The sequence below is a fragment of the Pleurodeles waltl genome, chromosome 6, assembly GCF_031143425.1.
Source record: "Pleurodeles waltl isolate 20211129_DDA chromosome 6, aPleWal1.hap1.20221129, whole genome shotgun sequence".
In the NCBI taxonomy this organism is placed as follows: Eukaryota; Metazoa; Chordata; class Amphibia; order Caudata; family Salamandridae; genus Pleurodeles; species Pleurodeles waltl.
Window position 1 is genome coordinate 1,586,309,539 of NC_090445.1, and position 19,312 is coordinate 1,586,328,850.

At 44.8% G+C, this 19,312-nt stretch overlaps 1 protein-coding gene across 2 annotated transcripts in view; it reads left to right on the forward strand.

Annotated features, from left to right (window-relative positions):
- Positions 1-19,312, forward strand: part of PNPLA7 (patatin like phospholipase domain containing 7) — a 1,294,112-nt gene that overhangs the window by 487,876 nt on the left and 786,924 nt on the right. For both annotated transcript variants that reach the window (XM_069241381.1, XM_069241380.1), the window contains exon 19: positions 8,415-8,538. In XM_069241381.1, coding sequence (XP_069097482.1) covers positions 8,415-8,538 — 124 coding nt within the window. The remainder of the gene's footprint in view (positions 1-8,414; positions 8,539-19,312) is intronic.

The window sequence follows — 19,312 nt, forward strand, 5'->3', positions numbered from 1 at the left end:
TCATATCACGCAAATATCTTAACTATTCCTGAATACTATAGGAATCTGTGTCGTGAAATACTGATGTTCTTTCAGATTTAGTTAGGGATATTGTATATCACTGTTATGTGTTTTGTTTATAAAGCTGAGTATTATGCACCCATAATGCCATTGAGTGACAGTGATTAAGTGGAGCTACCTAGGAGATAGTAAGGAGTTATCTTTCCATGTCTGCTTGGTCAAGGGCATGCAGAAGCTATATTTATGGCCAGTTTACTAGGTACGTGTTGAGTTGACTCCTGTTAATATGATATGTGGATACTGCTCGGATGTACATTTGCTTTATGACTGCACATTCATTGGTTAAAGTATACATTTTTTGTAGAAACGAAGGTTCAAATGAATGTTGGTGCAAATGCACATTGGATTCAATGAATGTGCACGTGTTTATCCAAATGTAGATTCATTAGAGCGATTGTACATTTTATAAGGCTGAGTTTCAAGTATTCCAGATAGTTAAAGTGGATTTTGTACCATCTTCTTCAAGGAATGGCCATTTCATTTTGCCTGGAGAGTTAAGACAGGACTGGCTTTTGTTCCATTGTGGCATTTTCTCCTTGGGCTGCAGCTAGAGGGCCGCGTTCAGAGCAGGTTGGACAGCCATGGCCCAGCTAGGACAGTTGATTAGCCTCAGTTCAGGGTTGGCTTCAACGTTCGTGGCGCGCGATGTGACAATCTTTGTTGGCACTCCTCGCAAATACCTCTTTCTACACAAACTTCCTGCCTTCCCCTTCCTGCAGAGCCCCTCCTCTCTACATAGCCCCTCTCTCACATGCATTTCATTTGTTTTATTGCACTACTCATACCAGTGTGGGCTGTCAGAGCACTTTATATCACGTGCACGTTAAATACAGCAATACATCACACGTGTGTAAATCAGTCTATAGGAAGTGTCACACAAGCCAATGAGAATTGCAAGGTGGAGGAGTCCCGTGTCATGGATACTAGTAGGCAGTATATTTTAAGAATGTTCAATCTGGAGAATCATAAACTCAGGATTTGAAATGTACTACAGTGGTTGGCTTTACTAATAAGAATGTATTTCTACCCTAACAAACCCGTTTTAGCAACATTGGAATAATGAGAGTGTGGAAAAAACATAACCTTCTACCAATACCTTGTACTTTGCATGCAGCTCTTTGATGACAGTAGCTCGCTGTCCTATGTTAGGATTGTAATTTATCAACTGCATGTAACAAAAAGATCACTGTGACAAAAGCAGTAGCCTACTGAGCAATCCACATAAACTATAGTTGGGTGATTTTCGTGGTACACGCTCTTTGCAGCAGGCATGTTAACCCTTCGAGTTACTTTATCAGGAGTGGAAACTCCCACTAGACAAAATTCCGATCTCTCCAGCAGGAACATACTCACCAGAGTGAACTTGACATTTTTATTGATGCCAAAAAACTGCTGGACAGACAAACGAGAACTCTACCGCAGGTGCTTTTTAAATGTGTGTTATTTCTAAGCAGCTACCTCTCTTATTACATGTTGACTTTATGCTCACCTTTGATGCTCTACAGTGTTCTGCTGCCTGATTTGGTAGGTTAGGCCATAGCAGTTCCACATACATGCACACATCCAGTGTCATTTCTACATCCTAACCTAGCTGTGCCCTTGAATTACAAGGCTTTTGTCATTGAAATTGAGAAATTGAAGATTTCTTCTCTCCTTTTTCAAGATAACAGGACACGTGAAGCTTATTAGTTTTGGGGAGTAAACATTAAGCCTGAATCAAACATAAGGCCTAGGTTTCTGACTTCAGTAGCGTGGGTACGAGCCAGAGGATTGGAGTCCACCGAGAAGTGGTCCAAATAGGAAGGGAGCAAGTTCCCCTGTGATGAGCAGCTCAGTTTTTGTCAGAGCTCCATTTTATTGTGTTAGCTGACATCCAGTCTGCACCTGTTATTAGACACAGAGAGGAAGGCATGGCCGAAGAATCATCTAGTATCACTAAGTGTCCACAAGTCCATAACGTATTGTGCAGAAGAGTCTGCTCTGCGTCTTCAGTGGGGCGATGCCTGTGCCAAGTAAAATAGGGCTCAATGCAGACTTGCGGCACTCCACGCTCCGGGTAAGTAAAGTTTGACTCATATGGTATCTACGAAGGAACTCATGGTAGAATACTGCTCAAAAATGAAATTAATTAATAAAATCCTTACTCTGTGGTCACCAAATTTAGTATCTGCTGCTACATATTCACCCTAGGAGGCTTTTCCAAATATTTTGAATTGTGCTCAAAGATTTTAAAGTTTTAACAAAACATAGTTTGATTTCTCACAGAAAAGGTTAACTATACATCACCTTTTGTGGCACTACTGCACTCGTGTCACAATAATATTTACATGGCTGTATGTTTGCAGGATAAGTAATTTGTAACTGTATTTTGTTTTTTCAGCTATATGAGAAGCTTAGGACTATGTATATTTGTGTGATCTTCAGGTTGCAAATGTTTTAAATACAAAAGAGGTTTAAAAGGAAGCCCGTGTAGCAGTTGTAACGTTTCTGCTGCCGCGCAGGCTCCTTAGCAAGCTATGCAACAGCCATTCCTTACCAGTTTCATATAGACATGGACCTCTGTTTCCTCACGTGCTGGTAGTCACAGAGCAGGACTTGGCAGCTGGGAAGAGGAGCCTTGCACCTTGCTTGGTGCTGGCTGAGGTGTTTCCATGCTGGTATTCGTCACGAGCGGGTGCAGAGGATAATCTCCTGCAGGACATGTGAAGTGGGATAGCACGTGAGCAATGTTTATAGTTCGCACATCCCTAGTTCTATACTGCTAATACGGCGTTGTTGTGACATGATCATCAGCCATGAGGCAGAGTGGTTTGTAAATGTTAGCAGGACTGTAAAATGAGTTTGTATATGCATTTTTAGATTAGTGTTTAAATTAGGAAAATGCATATTTTTAACACTAGTACACCCTAGTGCTGTACGTTGTACTATAATATTATACAATCTAGCCTTATTGTTCATAGGAATCTGTATTTTGCAACTCTAGTTCAATTTTCACAATTTTTGGAAAGTAAATAACTCATAAGCTTGCAATAATTGTAAAATATGTGTTTTGAAACCATTGCAGTAAGGACATTATAATAGTGATTCAAAACGTTATAAACATTGATTTTCATCATTTGTGTTTAGGTTTGGTGTCCTAGCTCTACATTATCCACCACCCATACATTGTGGTAATGGTGTGACATGTCTGTGTGTGGTCAGCACAAGTATACATAATGGCTTGAGCCCAGGCCTTGTGCTCAGTATCATATCTCCAGTCACAACTGTGCATGTCTTGCAGCTGTGCACAGTGGGCACTAGGCATGTTCTGCAGACGCGATCTGTGGCAAATACCCTTCATTGTAGTACTGATTAGGAAATGGAAATTGTTCTCTAAATGCGACCTCACCATTACCAAGACATGTGACTTTCTAGCCCTGTCAGAATTAGAAGTCGGTGCCTAAAACAGCAGATGTTGTAAAAACCACCTCTTTTTATTGTGCCTGCTAACTCGTGCACCATCATCGTGGCCCTCCAAGGTCTAGAATCATGGAGCCGGGCCTGGTTCCTAACAGTACGGATAGACATGACCATGAATAAAACTTGTAGCACTAACATTTCTTCCAGTAATGTCCTTTACAGTGTTATATAACCATCAGTGCTTCTTCCTTGTGGAATGTTGAAACACTGGTCCTCCTGAGAAAATGGGTTATTTGCTATGTCATTTAAAAATAAGTTTATTTCTGCATTACTAAATTCCATGAATTGTAATCATGGGTGTGGGAAAATGAGTTTCCCTGCCCGTTCTTACTTATTGGCTATTCTGGACTTTATCCAGTTGCAGACATATTTTTGTTGCGCTAATCAAGCAGATAGATTGTGTTTGTTGTACTGTGGCAAAGTACATTCATCATATTCATTCCCTTTCCTTAGGGGCAGAGGAGCATCGTCTCCCCTTTGCTGTCATTCAGTACTTAATTCGTGCTTGTTGCTTCCGGTGCGGAGCACCGGCACTTACTTTTAAGGGCCGGCGCTTATTCTGCATCAAGCATTTACTGCGAGCAAAAGGGACGGAGGAAGAGAAAAACGAAAAAGCGTCATAATGGGAGAAAGCAGAAAGCTGCAAGAGTGATCTGAAGGGGCAGGGAGTGGCTGTAAATGGATTAAAGAGGCACGAGATTGCTTCAGGACTAACACTGCATAATTATTTCCTGTTCGCACATTATCCAGTTGCAGATATTTTTCTGTTGCGCTAATCTATGTCAAGTATGCATGCATCGGTAAAAATGTAACAAGCCATATTGCTTCCCTCTTTTCATCTTGTCTGCTCTGAAAGGAAAAAACAACCCCCCACATAAAACCCACCCCCTCACCTGAGTCTTCTCGACCATCATCAGCGGGAACAATATCCCAGATGTTAGTTTTTGCTGGCATTGTGGCAAGGATTTTTCAATGTAGACTGTATTTGTGATTAAACGAATCAGCCAGCGGCTGCTAATCCCCATTATTTATCAAAGAGATTAGGCTTTGTTTGGGTAGAGCATATTTTAGCATATCTGAGTTACAGACTGTCCCAGGTTGCCTCTTGACCCCTTGAGGAAGGGAAACTAAGCCCGTAGATGCATCACAATGCATTGTTCTCTTTAGAACCTGTCAAGAGTCTAATCCCCGGTCTCTTATCTCCGTGAGGGAACTATTCTGACATAGAAATAAAACAGAAAACAATAAAGTGCTTCTGGCAGGTACACGGTTTATATATTAAGGGTTGGAAACAATCTGTCAGTGTACATAGAGATTGGCAAATGTCCTTTTGAAGGCCTCGTTTATATGGAAAATACAGAAGCGGAACCAGTAGTTGAAAAACTCTGTATCCTGTTTTTATTTGTTCAGAGCTTGTATTTCAGTTAATCTAATGTCTTGATAAATGTTGTACGATGTGCAATGTGAGTGTGACTACAGTTTGAATGAGGAGTGTACTTAAAGTGTAAATTACGTATTATGTAACTGAGAAATGTGTTATCACTTCTTCTTCATGAAGTGTTTTAGTAGTTTAGTATTTTTGGAAAATTCCTAAATCAGAATTATAATATCCGAAAGGCCTAGGACGATGCCTTCCATATTTATATTTAATTGTAGGAATTCGCAAAAACTAGACATTTCAGAATGTTCACCCTTGCACTGGTCTTGTCTACTCTCGACCTAGAAGACTGAATAATGGCATTGGTCTTCATATTCCTGTCCTGCTGACCCGTTGGTGCTACCTATGGTACACAGAGGGAGAGATGCATTTTCCAGCGCCCCCTGGGTGTTCACAAAAGTAATGGTGGTGGCAGCACATCTTCGGAGGTCAGGGGTGCCAGCGTTACCATACCTCAATGACCCCTTGTTGAAGGCGGGCTTGCCTCAGGCATTTTCAACCACCTCCAGACTATGGGGAACCTCTTGTCATCTTTGGGGTTCACTATAAACATGCAGAAGTCACACCAAACTCGTACACAAATGCTCACCTCCATCTGAGCCATTCTGGATGCAGTTCAGTTTTGTGCTTTTCCCACATGAAAGAAAGTCCAGGACTTTCAGGCTATGATGACAATCTTTCAGTCCTGGATTTCAGAGAAATTGACTCTGAGGCTGCTGCAACTGATGGAGTTCTGCATCCTGCTGATTGAGCATGCCAGGTGGTACATGCACGCTCTGCAGTGTGATCTGAAGTCCCAGTGGGCCCAACATCAAAAGGACCTCTCTGACCATGTTCAGATTTTGGAGAAGACTCTGAAAGATCTGCAGTAGTGGCTACTAAACCACAATTGGGTCAGCGGCTAACCCCTCTTTCTTCCTCACCCGGAGCAGTCTTTACTAACCGGTGCGTCACTCCTGGGCTCTGGTGCCACATGGGAGAGGTGGTAATCAGAGACCTTTTGTCTGAGCATTTTTCCTTCGACGAGGTTTACCCTCCGAAAGAACTTGCTGTCACAGGAGCAGCGTCAGGTTCTGCACCTGGACCTTCGCATTCACTATCTTGATTTTGGAAGATTGGGCAGTGACTTCCTCCAAAGTGGTTGATGTCATCTTGGCAGCCAGTCGTATCTCAGCTAAAACTGTATACGCCTGTTGTTAGCACAAGATTGTGGTTTGGTGCAACACACACACCAGATTGATCCTCTCCAAGCCGAAGTGTCCAACATCCTGTTATTTGTTTCATCTCTTGCCCAGTAAGGTGTCACTTGGGGCACTGTTAAGGGTTAAACATCTGCCCTTTCATCCTTTATTGGTTGCCTGATCATCTTTTAATTCACCCGTTGTGATGCAATTTTTGGAGGACCTTCTCTTTTTCTGATGCCCCAGTGGGACCTAAATCTCTTCCTTACTTATCTGAAGTGCATGCCATTCAATCATCTCCACAGCTATTGCTACAGTGTCTTACTGTCGTGACTCTGTTACTCGTCACCATTACCTCGGCATGGTATGTGAGTGAGCTTGAAGCTCTTTGTGTCAATCCACCATGCACTGCTTTCTTCCCAGAAAAGTTTGTTCTGCTGATTTCCTTCCTGCTGAAAGTTGAGATGCTGTTCCATGTCTGTCAAACCATCACCCTGGTGTGGTTGTAGGCTCCACCTCACCCTACAAGGTGGAGGAGAGGCTCCAGCACTTGGGCCCCAAAAGAGCCCTGAACTTCTATGTCGATTGTACCAAAGACCATTGAGTGGACAAACTATTCTTTGCGGGGTATACTGAAACAAAAATAAAAAAAGGGCTGGTCTGTACAGAAGCATTCTATCTTGCACAGTATCGAGGTCTGCAATAAAATCTGTTTCACATTGGCCAAAAAGCCTCCAGAAGGACTGCGTGCACATTCTCCCAGGGCCAAGGCTGCTGCCACTGTGTTAGCATGAGGTGTTCTTCTCCTAGACACCTTTCATGCTGATATAGGGGTGTTCTTCCACACATTCCCAAAGTACATTTGTCTGGACCGCCAGGTCCGCCAAGAAAGGCAGTTTGCTGCCTGGGTCCTGCAGAAATTTCACAGCCCACCTCCCTTAGGTACTGCTTTGGTATCTATTCAAAAGGTGAGTAATCTGCAGCTAAAAATCTATCAGAAGCCCAAGCTACTGACCTTTGGTAACGCTCTTTCTGGTTGAAACTGTCTAGCTGCAGATTCCTCGCAGACCCCCCCCCCCCCTTTTCCTTCCAATCCCTACAAGTTGTGCAAGAAGTGAGCATTGATGCATCCAAAGGCAATCTGGGAGGGTGAAGCCAAGCTGTACATCCCTTGACACCACAAAAAGTCTCAAAGCCTGCTCCTGCTCAAAGTTGAGGATGCAGACCCATTGCCACTTTTGAGCCTGCTCCTGCAACAGGTCATTATTGCAGTACAAGATTTTGGGTAAGTCAAAATCCAAAATAAATGAGACATCCAAGCAGGCCTTGGCCTAGCCTCACCAGTCTCATTCTGCGAAGTGTGAGAACATCAAATTGCCCCTGGATCTTGCTTCTGTCCCCCACTGAGGGGTTGATTCTGCAGCTGATCCCAGTGCACCATAGCATGTCAAAGTTGTAGGCAACTCCACAATAGACTGAGGCATTTAAGGAAACCATACTTAGAATCATTGGCTCCCTGTGGTGTGCTCCACTAGATCCACAGAGGCCTCCAGTTTGGTTAGGCATGGCGGGACCGCCCTCGGCTCTGTCGGTGGCTCCTGAATCCGCTTTGGTTTCAACTACAACTCTGGAGCTGGCTCCACATTCAACCCATTAATCTATGCCTAAAATATATATATATATATATATATACCTGTTGCAGGAGCAGGCTCAAAAGTATATATATATTTTTTAGGAATGGGAAGTAGTCCCTGGGAGTACTGCCAATTCACAAATTCACAACCTTTATAAAAAAAGTAAACTTTTTCTTTTTAAATTCCCCGTTTCCTTTCTTTATTTAAAGACGAGTACAGCCATGGACGACTGCTGACGCTAGCAGGCCTCTGTCCCCATGATGGCCTCCAGTTGCAGTTAGGAGTCACAATTTTTTACCTACCTCATTAATATTAATGAGGTAGATTGGATTACAACCCACTGCGAAAGGGAATTTTGTGAACCAACCTATTAGTACCTAGGTCGGATTAAAGAATTAGAATGGATTAGCAGAGACTGTGCACAATCGGCAAAAACAATTGTGATTTGATTCTTTGTACATCTGGCCCTGTATTATTGAATGTTTTCATTATTTTGCTTCACTTTACAAATGAAACCACATTATGATAGGTAAAACTACACCCCTGGGAGTTAACCATACATTCCAGCGAAGATTGCCTTGATTCTAGCCGTAAAACTGGGATGTTCTTCTAATTCTGTGTTTGGAATTTTGTTGTTCTCAGGCAGTGTGACAAGTCTGACTGCACCTACATAGTTTTGAATGGACGATTGCGTTCTGTCATCAGGAAGGATGATGGAAAAAAGCAACTGACTGGAGAGTATGGACGAGGAGATCTCATTGGAGTGGTAAGAAAAACACCTTACATCATCCTTTTTAATGAATATATAGTAACTTACAAAGTGCCCTATTGTCATAAATTCCCTCCTGGTCATGGTTGGTCGTATGTATCAAACTCAGCATGTTTATATCTGAAATTTCTGAAAAAAATGTTGCTAAAAAGTCTTATAGCATTTGGCTCTGGTTAACATCTTTGCTGCTACTTTTATCATGATTTCTGCAAGGACAAAAAATAAGTTACTTCTCTACTGAAGATTTGCCATTCTCATTTTCTTCACTACACAGTGGTGTTGTGATAGTCTGACCTTTTGCATACAACTATGTAGATATATAACATCAAGTTCATTTTACCAACTTATGATCCTGGCCTTTGTACGTTTACTTTAGATAGGAAGCTAGCCTGGTGTGTGGTGGGTACCTAAGAAACTTAAACCTTATTACAGGTCCAGGTATCCCTTAATAATGTAGTGTAGGCATTGTCTAGATGTCAGGCTTTCTAGAGGTAGCTGTGGATGAGCAGCCAAGGCTTATCTAGGAGACATGCAAAGCTCATGCAATGCCACTGTAGTCACCCAGCACTTAAACACATGAAAGAAAACACTCGGTGTTACAAAAATAAAGGTACTTTATTTTAGTGACATAGTTACCAAAAAGTACTACAGAGGCAACCCTCCAATAGGAGGTAAGTAACACAATAGATGTGTACACTAATAATCAGAAATAGGCATAGAAAGCATTAGAAAACTGTGCAAATAGCAATAGACAATAGTGACCCTAGGGGGGGCCCAAACCATATACTAAAAAAATGGAATGCAAATGCAGGACTCCCACCTAGGTAAGTGGAATGTGTAGAGGGGAGGAGGAGGAACTTGGAAAACCCAAAGGTAAGTACCACGTGCCCCCAGCGACCAGGAAGAAAGGAGTAAGTTACAGTTTTTTCCCCACACTTCCCAAAAGGAAGGAAAAGAAGAAAATGCAACACCCAGACAAGACTGCAAGAAACCAGCGGTGGGTTCCTGAAGAGGAAGGCGTATGGAAGAAGGAGACCAAGTCCAGAAGTCACAGAAGAGTCCAGTGAGGGCAGGAGCCACTACCCACCCAGCTGTGGTTGCAGGAGTTGGTCGACAGTAGGACGAAGACTGTCAGGAATGCTGCCCTGGACCAGGTGAAGAATTCCTGGAGGATGCAGTCGACGTCCCATGCCGGATGGATGATTGCAGTCGGTCAGTGGTGTGGAAGAGCCACCAACAAGCCTTGGCACAGGCAAAAGTCGAGGCGAAGCACAAGTGGAGCTGCCGGGAACCAGCAAGGTCCAGGAGGACTCAACCCACCAGGGAGTGGGGGAAGGGCATAGAGTCCTAGGGGGAACTTCATCAAGGCATAGAATCCACAGAAGAAGAGGCAGCCCCCACTGGAAGTGGAGCCAGCAGTCAGAGGAGCCCACACAGCACAACTGGAGAAGGGTCCCACACCGCAGGAGAAGCTTGTAGAGGGCTGTTCATCGCAGGAAGGAGTGCTGATGGCTGGGACTACACGGAGCCTTAAGATCCCTTGGTGGAGACGCCAACAAGCCTTGGTAACTGCAAGAGACATGGTGCATGGGGGGTACTGTCCTGCGTGGGAAGGCAAAGGCTTACCCCCACCAAAGTTGGACCTCTGGTAGAGAGTCCCAAGAGGGCCACTAATGCAGGATCCATGTAGCTTAGAATGAGAGGAGATCCACACAACCAGTCATCGTTTCAGTTGGTGCCTGCGGATGCAGGGGAGTGGCTCCTTCACTCCAAGGGAGATTCCTTCTTCCTTCTCGTGCAGGCTGAAGACTTGCCACCCTCAGAAGATGCACAGCTGGGGAAATGTTGCAAAAGGTGGAAGGAGCTGTGGAAACAATGTTGCAAGCATTGATGCAGATTGTCGGTTTCTGGACGGTCCATTTGTGGTTCCATTGTTAGAAATTGAAGTATAGGTTGCAGGGGAGTCCTGCTGGAATCTTTCAAGCTGAATCTGAGGACCCATCCAAGAGGGAGTCCCTAAATAGCTCTGAAAGGGGGGTTGGTCACTTAGCCAGGTGACCACCTATCAGGAGGGGGTTCTGACGTCACCTGTCTAACCTAGCCACTCAGATCTTCCCAGAGCCCCCTGCCCACCTTAGATTCAAGATGGCAGAACCCAGGGACCCTCTGGAGGAGCTCTGGGCACCACCCTTGGGGTGGTTATGGTCAATAGAGTGATCACTTTCCTTTCCATTGTCCAGATTCACGCCAGAGCAGGGACTGTGGGTCCCTGAACTGGTGTAGACTGGTTTATACACAGAGGGCACCAAATGTGCCCTTCATACCAGTGGCTTGGAGAGGCTACCCCTCCCAAGCCATGCAACTCCTATTTCCAAATGGAGAGGGTGTTACCCCCTCCCTCCCAAAAGGAATCCTTAGTTCTGCCTTCCTGAGCTTGAGCTGTTCAAGCAGCAGGAGGGCCAAAACCTGTCTGAGGGGTGGCAGCAGCTTGGGCTGCCCGGAAAACCCCAAAAGGCTGGTAGAAGCAATATTGGGGGTCCTCTAAGGAGCCCCCAGAGTGCATGGAATCATACTTCCAATACTGGCAACAGTATTGGGGGTATGATTCCGACATGTTTGATACCAAACATGCCCAGGTTCGGAGCTAACATTATGTAGCTGGACATAGATAGTGACCTATGTCCAGTAGATGCATAAAATGGCATCCCGCACTCATGAAGTACAGGACAATGGAATTGGAGTTTGTGGGAGCACCTCTGCTAGTACAGGGGTGCCCTTGCACGCAGGTACTTTCAACCTGCCCTCTGGGAGAGGAGTGCCTGCCATAGGGGTGTCTTATAGTGCAGTGACCTGTAATGAAAAGGGTGCCTGCACCCTTTCACGCAGGCTGCAATGGCAGGCCTGCAGATAGGCTTTGCATTTGCTCCCCATTGGTGGCATAATACATGTTGCAGCCCATGGGGATTCCCTGGTACCCCAGTGCCCTGAGTACCTGGGTTCCATATACTAGAGACTTACATGGGGGAATCAGTATGCCAAATGAGGGGTGTATGTGGTTCAAGTAACGAAGTTTAAAGGGAGAGAACATAGTCACTGGGGTCCTGGTTACCAGGATCCTAGTGAACACCTTTAAACACACTGACAAACAGGCAAAAAAATTGGGGGGTAACCATGCTAAAAAAGACACTACTTTCCTACAGGAGTTGTCTTAAGTTGTCTGCCTGGGTGCTTTAATATTTAGCCTATCTGGTCTTGAAGTTCCTCCTTTGGAATTCATCATGGACTATTATAACTCTGCTGTTTTCAATTTCTGTCTATTTTGATTTTAGCTGTGTTTTGTGTGTTTTCCAATGATTTCAAAAGTTGTAAAAATCAGTGGTTATCAGTGTTTACTCTTTTTTGCTTAGGAAAAACTCATGGGGATCTTCTTTTTCTCTGCTTATCAAGAATTTTTATTTTAGTTCCTTCCCTCCTTCATTTCTAATATTAATTTTCCTTCCTGTTTCCTGTTCCTGATTATTTTCTCTGCACCTTGTCTTTGTATTTGTTCTGTTAAGTATATTTTCATTATTTCCCCTCACCTCCCCGCCCGTCTCATTTCCCATCATCCAAACTTCCCTTTCCAGAAATCCAGTCCCTCATTACTATATATATATATATATATACATATATATATATATATATATATAGTGCTTGATGACCTGTTATTGCTAACTAGGGTCACACTGCCCAGTTGATCTGGGCATATTTCTGCTCTACATGGTCACAGAGGATATGTCTGTAAGGAATTAATATGTAGATTATTAACTATATAATATTTAGTGACAAACTCTGATGCTGTGAAGGATGCCATTCGTTATTTACTTGTGCAGGTCAGAACATGAATGAAGTTTACTTTGCACTGTTGGGCCGTGCTTATGAGATTTCGTTTTAATATTAAAGACAGCACCAAATCTGCTTAGAATTGATTTTTAACGGTCATGTGGGTCTTTGTTTATTTGAAAGCAGTGCATGAGCTGAACTCCTTCCAAGCCTGTGCGAAAATTGCGCAATTAGAGCAGTGGCTGTCTTTTCATGTGTCCACGCTGCATTGTCTGCAATTTATACAATAACGCATATATTTTTTGAGTTAATGTTTGCTCTGTAGGCAGCTCAGTTTCAGCAAAACAGATGAATGAACCTCTTCTGAGCCTGTTCATGGTTGCTGAGAATGTTTATGAACTGGTCCTTGCCCTTCTGTATGAGGGGATGCTCTTTAAGAAGGCTTTTCTGATCATTGCCATGTAAATGTAAGAACAGGAGTGTTAGGTACAGCGCTTTATGTGAGGGTATTCATTTAAGAGGCATTGCATGCTTGGTGATCTTTGTGGAAGAAAATCCATGTTTCGTCAGTCAAAATCGGTTTTAACTGAAAACCGTAAACTTTAACTATTTTATATCTCAAAAGTATTCTCGCTCATCACAGTGTTTGTCACATTTGGTTTTTAATCTCCGATATGCAGTCTATTCAGAAAGCATTGTTTTTGGCTATTTTTTCCTGGTATTGACAAAACCAAATAAGTCTGAGTTTAGTGTGCCGAACAGCATTTCATGCAAAGCATGCATACAGCATTTGTACAACTTATGTTGCATCTTTCGTCATATTATTTTTTCAAACAAGGTCTCTCGATTTGAAGCCGATATACATGAATGTGTGAAATACATGCACACCCAAACCAACTTTCCCCATATTATTAATTGATCATAGCCTCAACTTGAATCTGAAAATCATAGGCATATACCTCCCACAGCCAGGTAAATATCCTTCAGGAGTTCTCTTCCCCCTCTTACTGGTTTCATTTTTACCATATTTTCACATATTTTTGAGGCAGCCTTGAGCCTTATAAGCATTCTTCTCAGCAAGAGCACAAGGGTGTCTATGCTTCTGCATCACTCCTCAACTCTGAGGAGGATCTGTGCTCCAAAATTCCTGACCCCAACTCCCTACACCTGAGAGCCTTGTCATCCAGGCCTAGTCCTCCTTAGGCACATTCCCTACCGCTCCCCTGGACATGGAATCAAAAAGACTGGATAGCCTGGGGAAGAAAATATTTTCTTCCGCCAGCCTAGCGCTGCGGTCCGTGAACACTACATGCCTTTTGGGCCGATACTCCCATACTCTCTGGGATACGGTTGCACACGTGCTGCCTTGAGTTCTAGAGGAGGCCCAGACCATTCTCTCCCAAGCCGTTATGAACGTGAGAGACGCAGCAAAGTTCATGATTTGTTGTGGACTAGGTACGACTGACTCACTGGGCAGATTGTTAGCATTGACAGTGGTCTTGAGGCGCCACGTCTGGTTGAGGATGTTTGGCCTTTCAGGGGAAGTCCAGCAATCCTTTATGAACATGCCCTTTAATGGCACCCGTCTCTTCGTAGAAAAAGCGGACTCAGCACTTGAGTGCTTTAAGGATTCCCGGGCTATGGCTTGGCCCCTTGGCCTCGTAGCTGCTCCTCACCCTCCACAGTCTGCTTTTCACTGCCTTTGTGGCTACGGAAGGGGTACCCAACCGCGTTCCTTTCCACCCGGCCATCAACCGCGCATGCTGTACAGCCTCTACGCGGACGTGGGATCCCACAAACTCGTGGTTCAGAGAGCCAGTGGTTCAGAGAGCCACCTGGCCCCCTCCTCTCCCTCCAAGCCTTCCTAGTCCGTCAGAACATCAGGGACCAGTTGGTGGCAGGATTGGCGCTCACCTGCCCCACTGGGAATCCATTATCACAGATAGGTGGGTGTTACATATTGTCCGAAGGGGCTACTCTCTCCCCTTCAAGACTTCTCCTCTGGCCATGCCACCATCATACGATCATCTAACGGATGATTATTGGGCACTACCCCGCGAGGGGGCAAGGCTCTCTTGGCCAAGGGAGCCATAGGGAGGGTCCCTGCTCCAGAAGTAGGTCATGGTTGTTATTTCTATTACTTTCTGGTGCCTAAAAAGGACAAGGACCTTTGCCCTATCCTAGATCTCTGGTCCCTCAATATCTTCCTCAAGAAGGAGAAGTTCAAAATGCTAACCCTAGCTCAGGTCCTTTATGCCCTGGACCCTCAAGACTGGATGGTACCATTGGATTTGCAGGACGCCGATTATCACATTCCCGTCCATCCGGCCCACAAACTATACTTGCGATTCATGGTAGGTCCCAAGCACTTTGAGTTCATCGTGCTCCCCTTTGGACTTACCTGCTCTCCGCGGGTGTTCACAAAAGTGAAGGTAGTGGTTGCAGCTTATCTGCGCAGGTTAGGGGTTTCAGGCTCCCCCCTACCTTGACGACTGGCTGTTGAATGGCATGCTCCAGAAAGTCATCTCCCACCTCCCGACTACGGCGAACCTCCTGCATTCTCTGGGGTTCACTTTAAACGTGCCAAAATCACACCTGACTCCCTCTCAGATGCTCCCTTTCGTCCGAGCTGTTCTGGACACCGTGAAGTTTTGGGTTCATCCTCCCGAAAAACGAGTCCAGGGTATTCGGGCTATGATCGTGATGATTCAGCCTTCTCCTGAATTTCAGTGAGAATGACTGGTGCTTTTGAGACTCATGGCCTCCTGCATCCTGCTGGTGACACATGCGAGATGGCATATGCAGGTTCTGCAGTGGGACCAGAACTTCCGTTGGGTGCAATCTCAGGGGAATTTCTCAGATCTTGGAGGGAACTATGTCATCTGCAGCGGTTGTTATCAAACTGTGATTGGATCAGAGGCAGATCCCTCTCCTTCCCCAGCCAGATCTGACAGTAGATCACTCCTGGGATGGGGCGGCCATCTGGGAGAGGTGGAGATCAGAGGAATTTGGTCTGTGGCAGAAGCAAGACTCCACATCAGCATGCTGGAGCTCAACACGATCCAACTTGCATTGAAAGCTTTTCTACCCTCTATCAAGCTATCAAAGAAAAGATAGTGCATATGTTCACAGACACCACTGCCATGCGGTCCTGCAATAAACAGGGCAGAGTGGGGGACGTTGACTCTTTTTCAAGAGGCTGGAACAGCAGGGCATATCCCTGGTGGCACACCATCTGACAGGCTCTCTGAACACCCGAGTTGACAAACTCATCTGCAAATGCCTGACGGATCACAAATGGCATCTCAATCCGGAGGTGATGCAAGGTTTCTTTAAGCAGTGAGGAGGCCCTTGGTTAGATCTGTTCGCCTCTGCCGAACAAGCACAATATCAGCATTTTGCGCGACAGAGTTTCCGAGGCGGCACGCACTCTAGACGCCTTTCATCTTGAGTGGAATTCAAGCCTCATGTATGCCTTTCTACCCACACCACTCCTGCCCAGATTTCTCAAAAATATCAGGAACATCCGGCCCCATGTTATCCTTGTGGCTCTGGACTGGGCACGGAGAGTCTGGTATCTTTAGCTGCTGAGCATGCCCATTGATCCTCTGATCAGACTGCCCTTTTGGGAGGATTTTCCTTCCCAGCAGCAGTAGAGGATTCTTCACTCGAACCTGTCCACTCTCCACCTTTTCTACATGGAGATTGAGCCACTGCAGTTAACAGCTTTTTACCTTCCTCCCGAACTTTGTAACATCTACCATTTTGGTGGAGGGACGCCTGGCTGCCAAGATGATGTCTGTCTGAAGAAATTTGTGGCATGGTGCACAGACAAGTATGTTGATCCCCTTCCTGCCCCTCTTCTTGCCAAGCTAGCCTCTGCTCTGGACATTCTTAAGGGGTCTTTATCTGCCATTACTGCCTTCTTGTGGTTGTTTGATCAACCGTCTTTGTTTAGGCCTCCTATATTACATAGGTTACTTTAAGGCATTACTCATCTCTTCTCTTCTTCCCCATTCATTATGGGATCTTTATTTGGTTCTCACTTTTTTGGTGTGCATTCCTTTCAAGCCTCTTCATAACTTCCCCCTCAGACTTCTCAAATTGAAACAGCCTTCCTTATGGCAATTTCATCTGCCCGTATAGTGAGTGAGCTGCAGGCCTTAGCATGTAACCCTCCCTACCACTCTGTCGATCCTGACAAAGTGGTGTTTCACACTAGGGCCTTTTTTCTGCCAAAAGTTGTCACACTTTTTCATGTAGGCCAATCACCTTGGCTACTTTTTTACGCACTCCCACTTCCTACTAAGGAAGCGAGACTCCATGGCCTGGACCCAAAAAGAGTGTTGGTATGCAACCTTGATCATACAAATGAGTTCCGGGTGGGCTACCGACTCTTTGTGGGGTATGTGGGTGCGAAGAAAGGTTTGGCTGTGCAGAAGCGAACCATCTCTTGTTGGGTTGTGCTCTGCATCTAGATCTGCTATGCATTTGCCAAAAAGCAGCCCCCGGAGGGTTAGGAAGCTCATTTTACCAGTCCTAAAGCTGCAACCACTGCATTAGCACGTGTAGTTATAATCCTGGACATATGCCAGGTAGCGACGTGAGCGTCTCTGCCTACATTTAACAAACACTACTGCCTGGACTGTCAGGTCTATAGGGACGGCACTTTACCAGTTCGGTCCTGTAAGACTTACTCATTTGAAATTAGTATGCAGATCCTCCTCTTAGGATGGTATTGCTTGCTATTGATTCAGAAGTAAGGAATCTGCAGCTAAAAGTCTCTCTCAGATGGACAAGTTACTTACCTTTGGTAATGCCTTATCTGGTGGAGGCCATATCAAGCAGCAGAATCCTTACTGACCTGCCATCCTCCTCGCTCTGCAGTGGATTTCTATGGGCAGGGACTTCCCTTCTAGGAGCCTAGTTTTGACACACCATTGGTCAGCGTTCTTCATGGCTCCGCGTTCCTGGCGTGGAAAGTCTTGAAACGAAACTAACATCAGCGTGCCTGGGTGGCGCCTAAGTAGGAACCGCAATGTAATTTCCAGTGCGGATGATGACGGATATGGAGCCGATTAACACCACCTAGCCATGCGCAGGTGTACTGCTCACAAGAAATCTTCTGGATCTAGTCTGACTCCTGGGGAGAATTCTGAGGTAGCAAATCTACAGCTAGATATAGTCTACAAGATAAGACATTACCAAAGGTAAATAACTTGTCCTTTAGCCCGCCAGTGAGGTGGTCAGACTTTATAACTGATAGAGATATTTTTTTATGCAGACCCCAAAGTCAAATAGAGTAGAAACGGTCTTCACGCGATGAACAAGTAGAGTAGGAAGGTGTTTTCATTGTTACCTCTCTGATAAATTCAATAGGAAGGAATTTTACATATGTAAATCTCCAACAAATAGTGCATGAGTTTTACATTGTGTGCTCCTTAACGTGCAATAGAAAAGGTGAGGTAAATTGCCAACTCTGTAACAGAAATAACTGGAAGGGTTTACATTGGTAGTCTAGTGACACAAACCACAGGATGGCTTCACACTGTGAGATTTTCTTACATAGATATTTAGTTCAAGATGGGTTAAAGATGTATGGTTTTCATTGTGTATATTTGTAATTCTTTGTTAAATTTATTGTATGTGAATTAAATTACTTTTTTTCTTTTTGTGAGGAGAAACACAAACTGGGCGTTTATTTGTGTGCCATTGATTGATTAAATGAATTTAGTGTGTACTGTGGAGTGTTAGGTTTCTGTCCTTACTCCACCTGAGTAAGCCTTTGGCTGCTCTCCCTCAGTAATATGTCAGGGATTAAACGGGGATTCTTAGTACTTAGATTAGGTCCAATGGTAATGCGGCACTAGTAATAAGACTCCAGCTACCGCAATTTGAGCTCAGTGACAGGTTGTATGTATGAACAGCTGCAGCACTTGAAACACTGAAAAAAGCAGGACTTGCGCACTTTGCCGTTGTGGGTTGGCAGCAGCAGGGAGGTACACTGTGTTATGGATTTCTTATTTCTAGGTTGTCTAATGTGCTAATATAATGATTCTGTGCGGCTGGAAGGTGGTACGTATGTTTAAAATGAGTTGTTGTCCTATACTCTCCATCTTCATTCTCAGTGGTAATGGAGTTGCGTATTGATTCAACCTCCGCCTGGCTTCTCTGAGCAATCACCCCTTTATCTCAATGGGTGATGACAGCCAGTAGGTCTGTTGTCGTTATGCTGGTCTATCTAATGCTGGAGTATGGTACTCTTTGATGCTTGCTTGAAGACCAGCTGTTCAGCACATGCAACGTATAGCGATCTATCCTAGTTATTGTCTAGCAGGTCTCAACAGACCCATGCTACTACACATGCGCACTGTGTATGAAGGGCACTTTACTGCACATGCGCACTACGTGTGTGCACAAAAGAGAGCTGGAGTGGTACATTGGTGCGCTGGGTATAGAATTCTATACAGAGAGCAGTGGAAAGTAATTGCTGCGGAGTTGTTTATGTTAGGCCAGTAGAGTCCAGGATGGCAGAAACTGGGCGACTTTGAGCAATTAGGAATCTAAGGGGACATGGGGGCGGAGACTGCTTACTGGAGTCATGTTGTGAGGAACAACTCGGAGATAAAACAGTGTATTCTAAGTTGTTTTATTGTCCTGGGATAGACAGCACAAGGCCACTCTTAACGTCACTCCCAGTTCCGCACTAACTGCCTTGGCTTGAGACCAATACCGGCATGAAACCAGCAAGGTTCTACTTAACAGATCTAACTGGAGGTTCGGGTTAAGAACCTTGCTGAACAGAACAGCATCTTCCCCTTAAGAGCACAGACGTGTGAGCTCCCCCCATCCAGACAAATCCTGTACTAATCCTGGGGTGCCCTCAACATTTCAACCCCCCCCCCCCCCACCACCACCCCCTCTGGAATCAGCCTGTTACGGGGCGCGG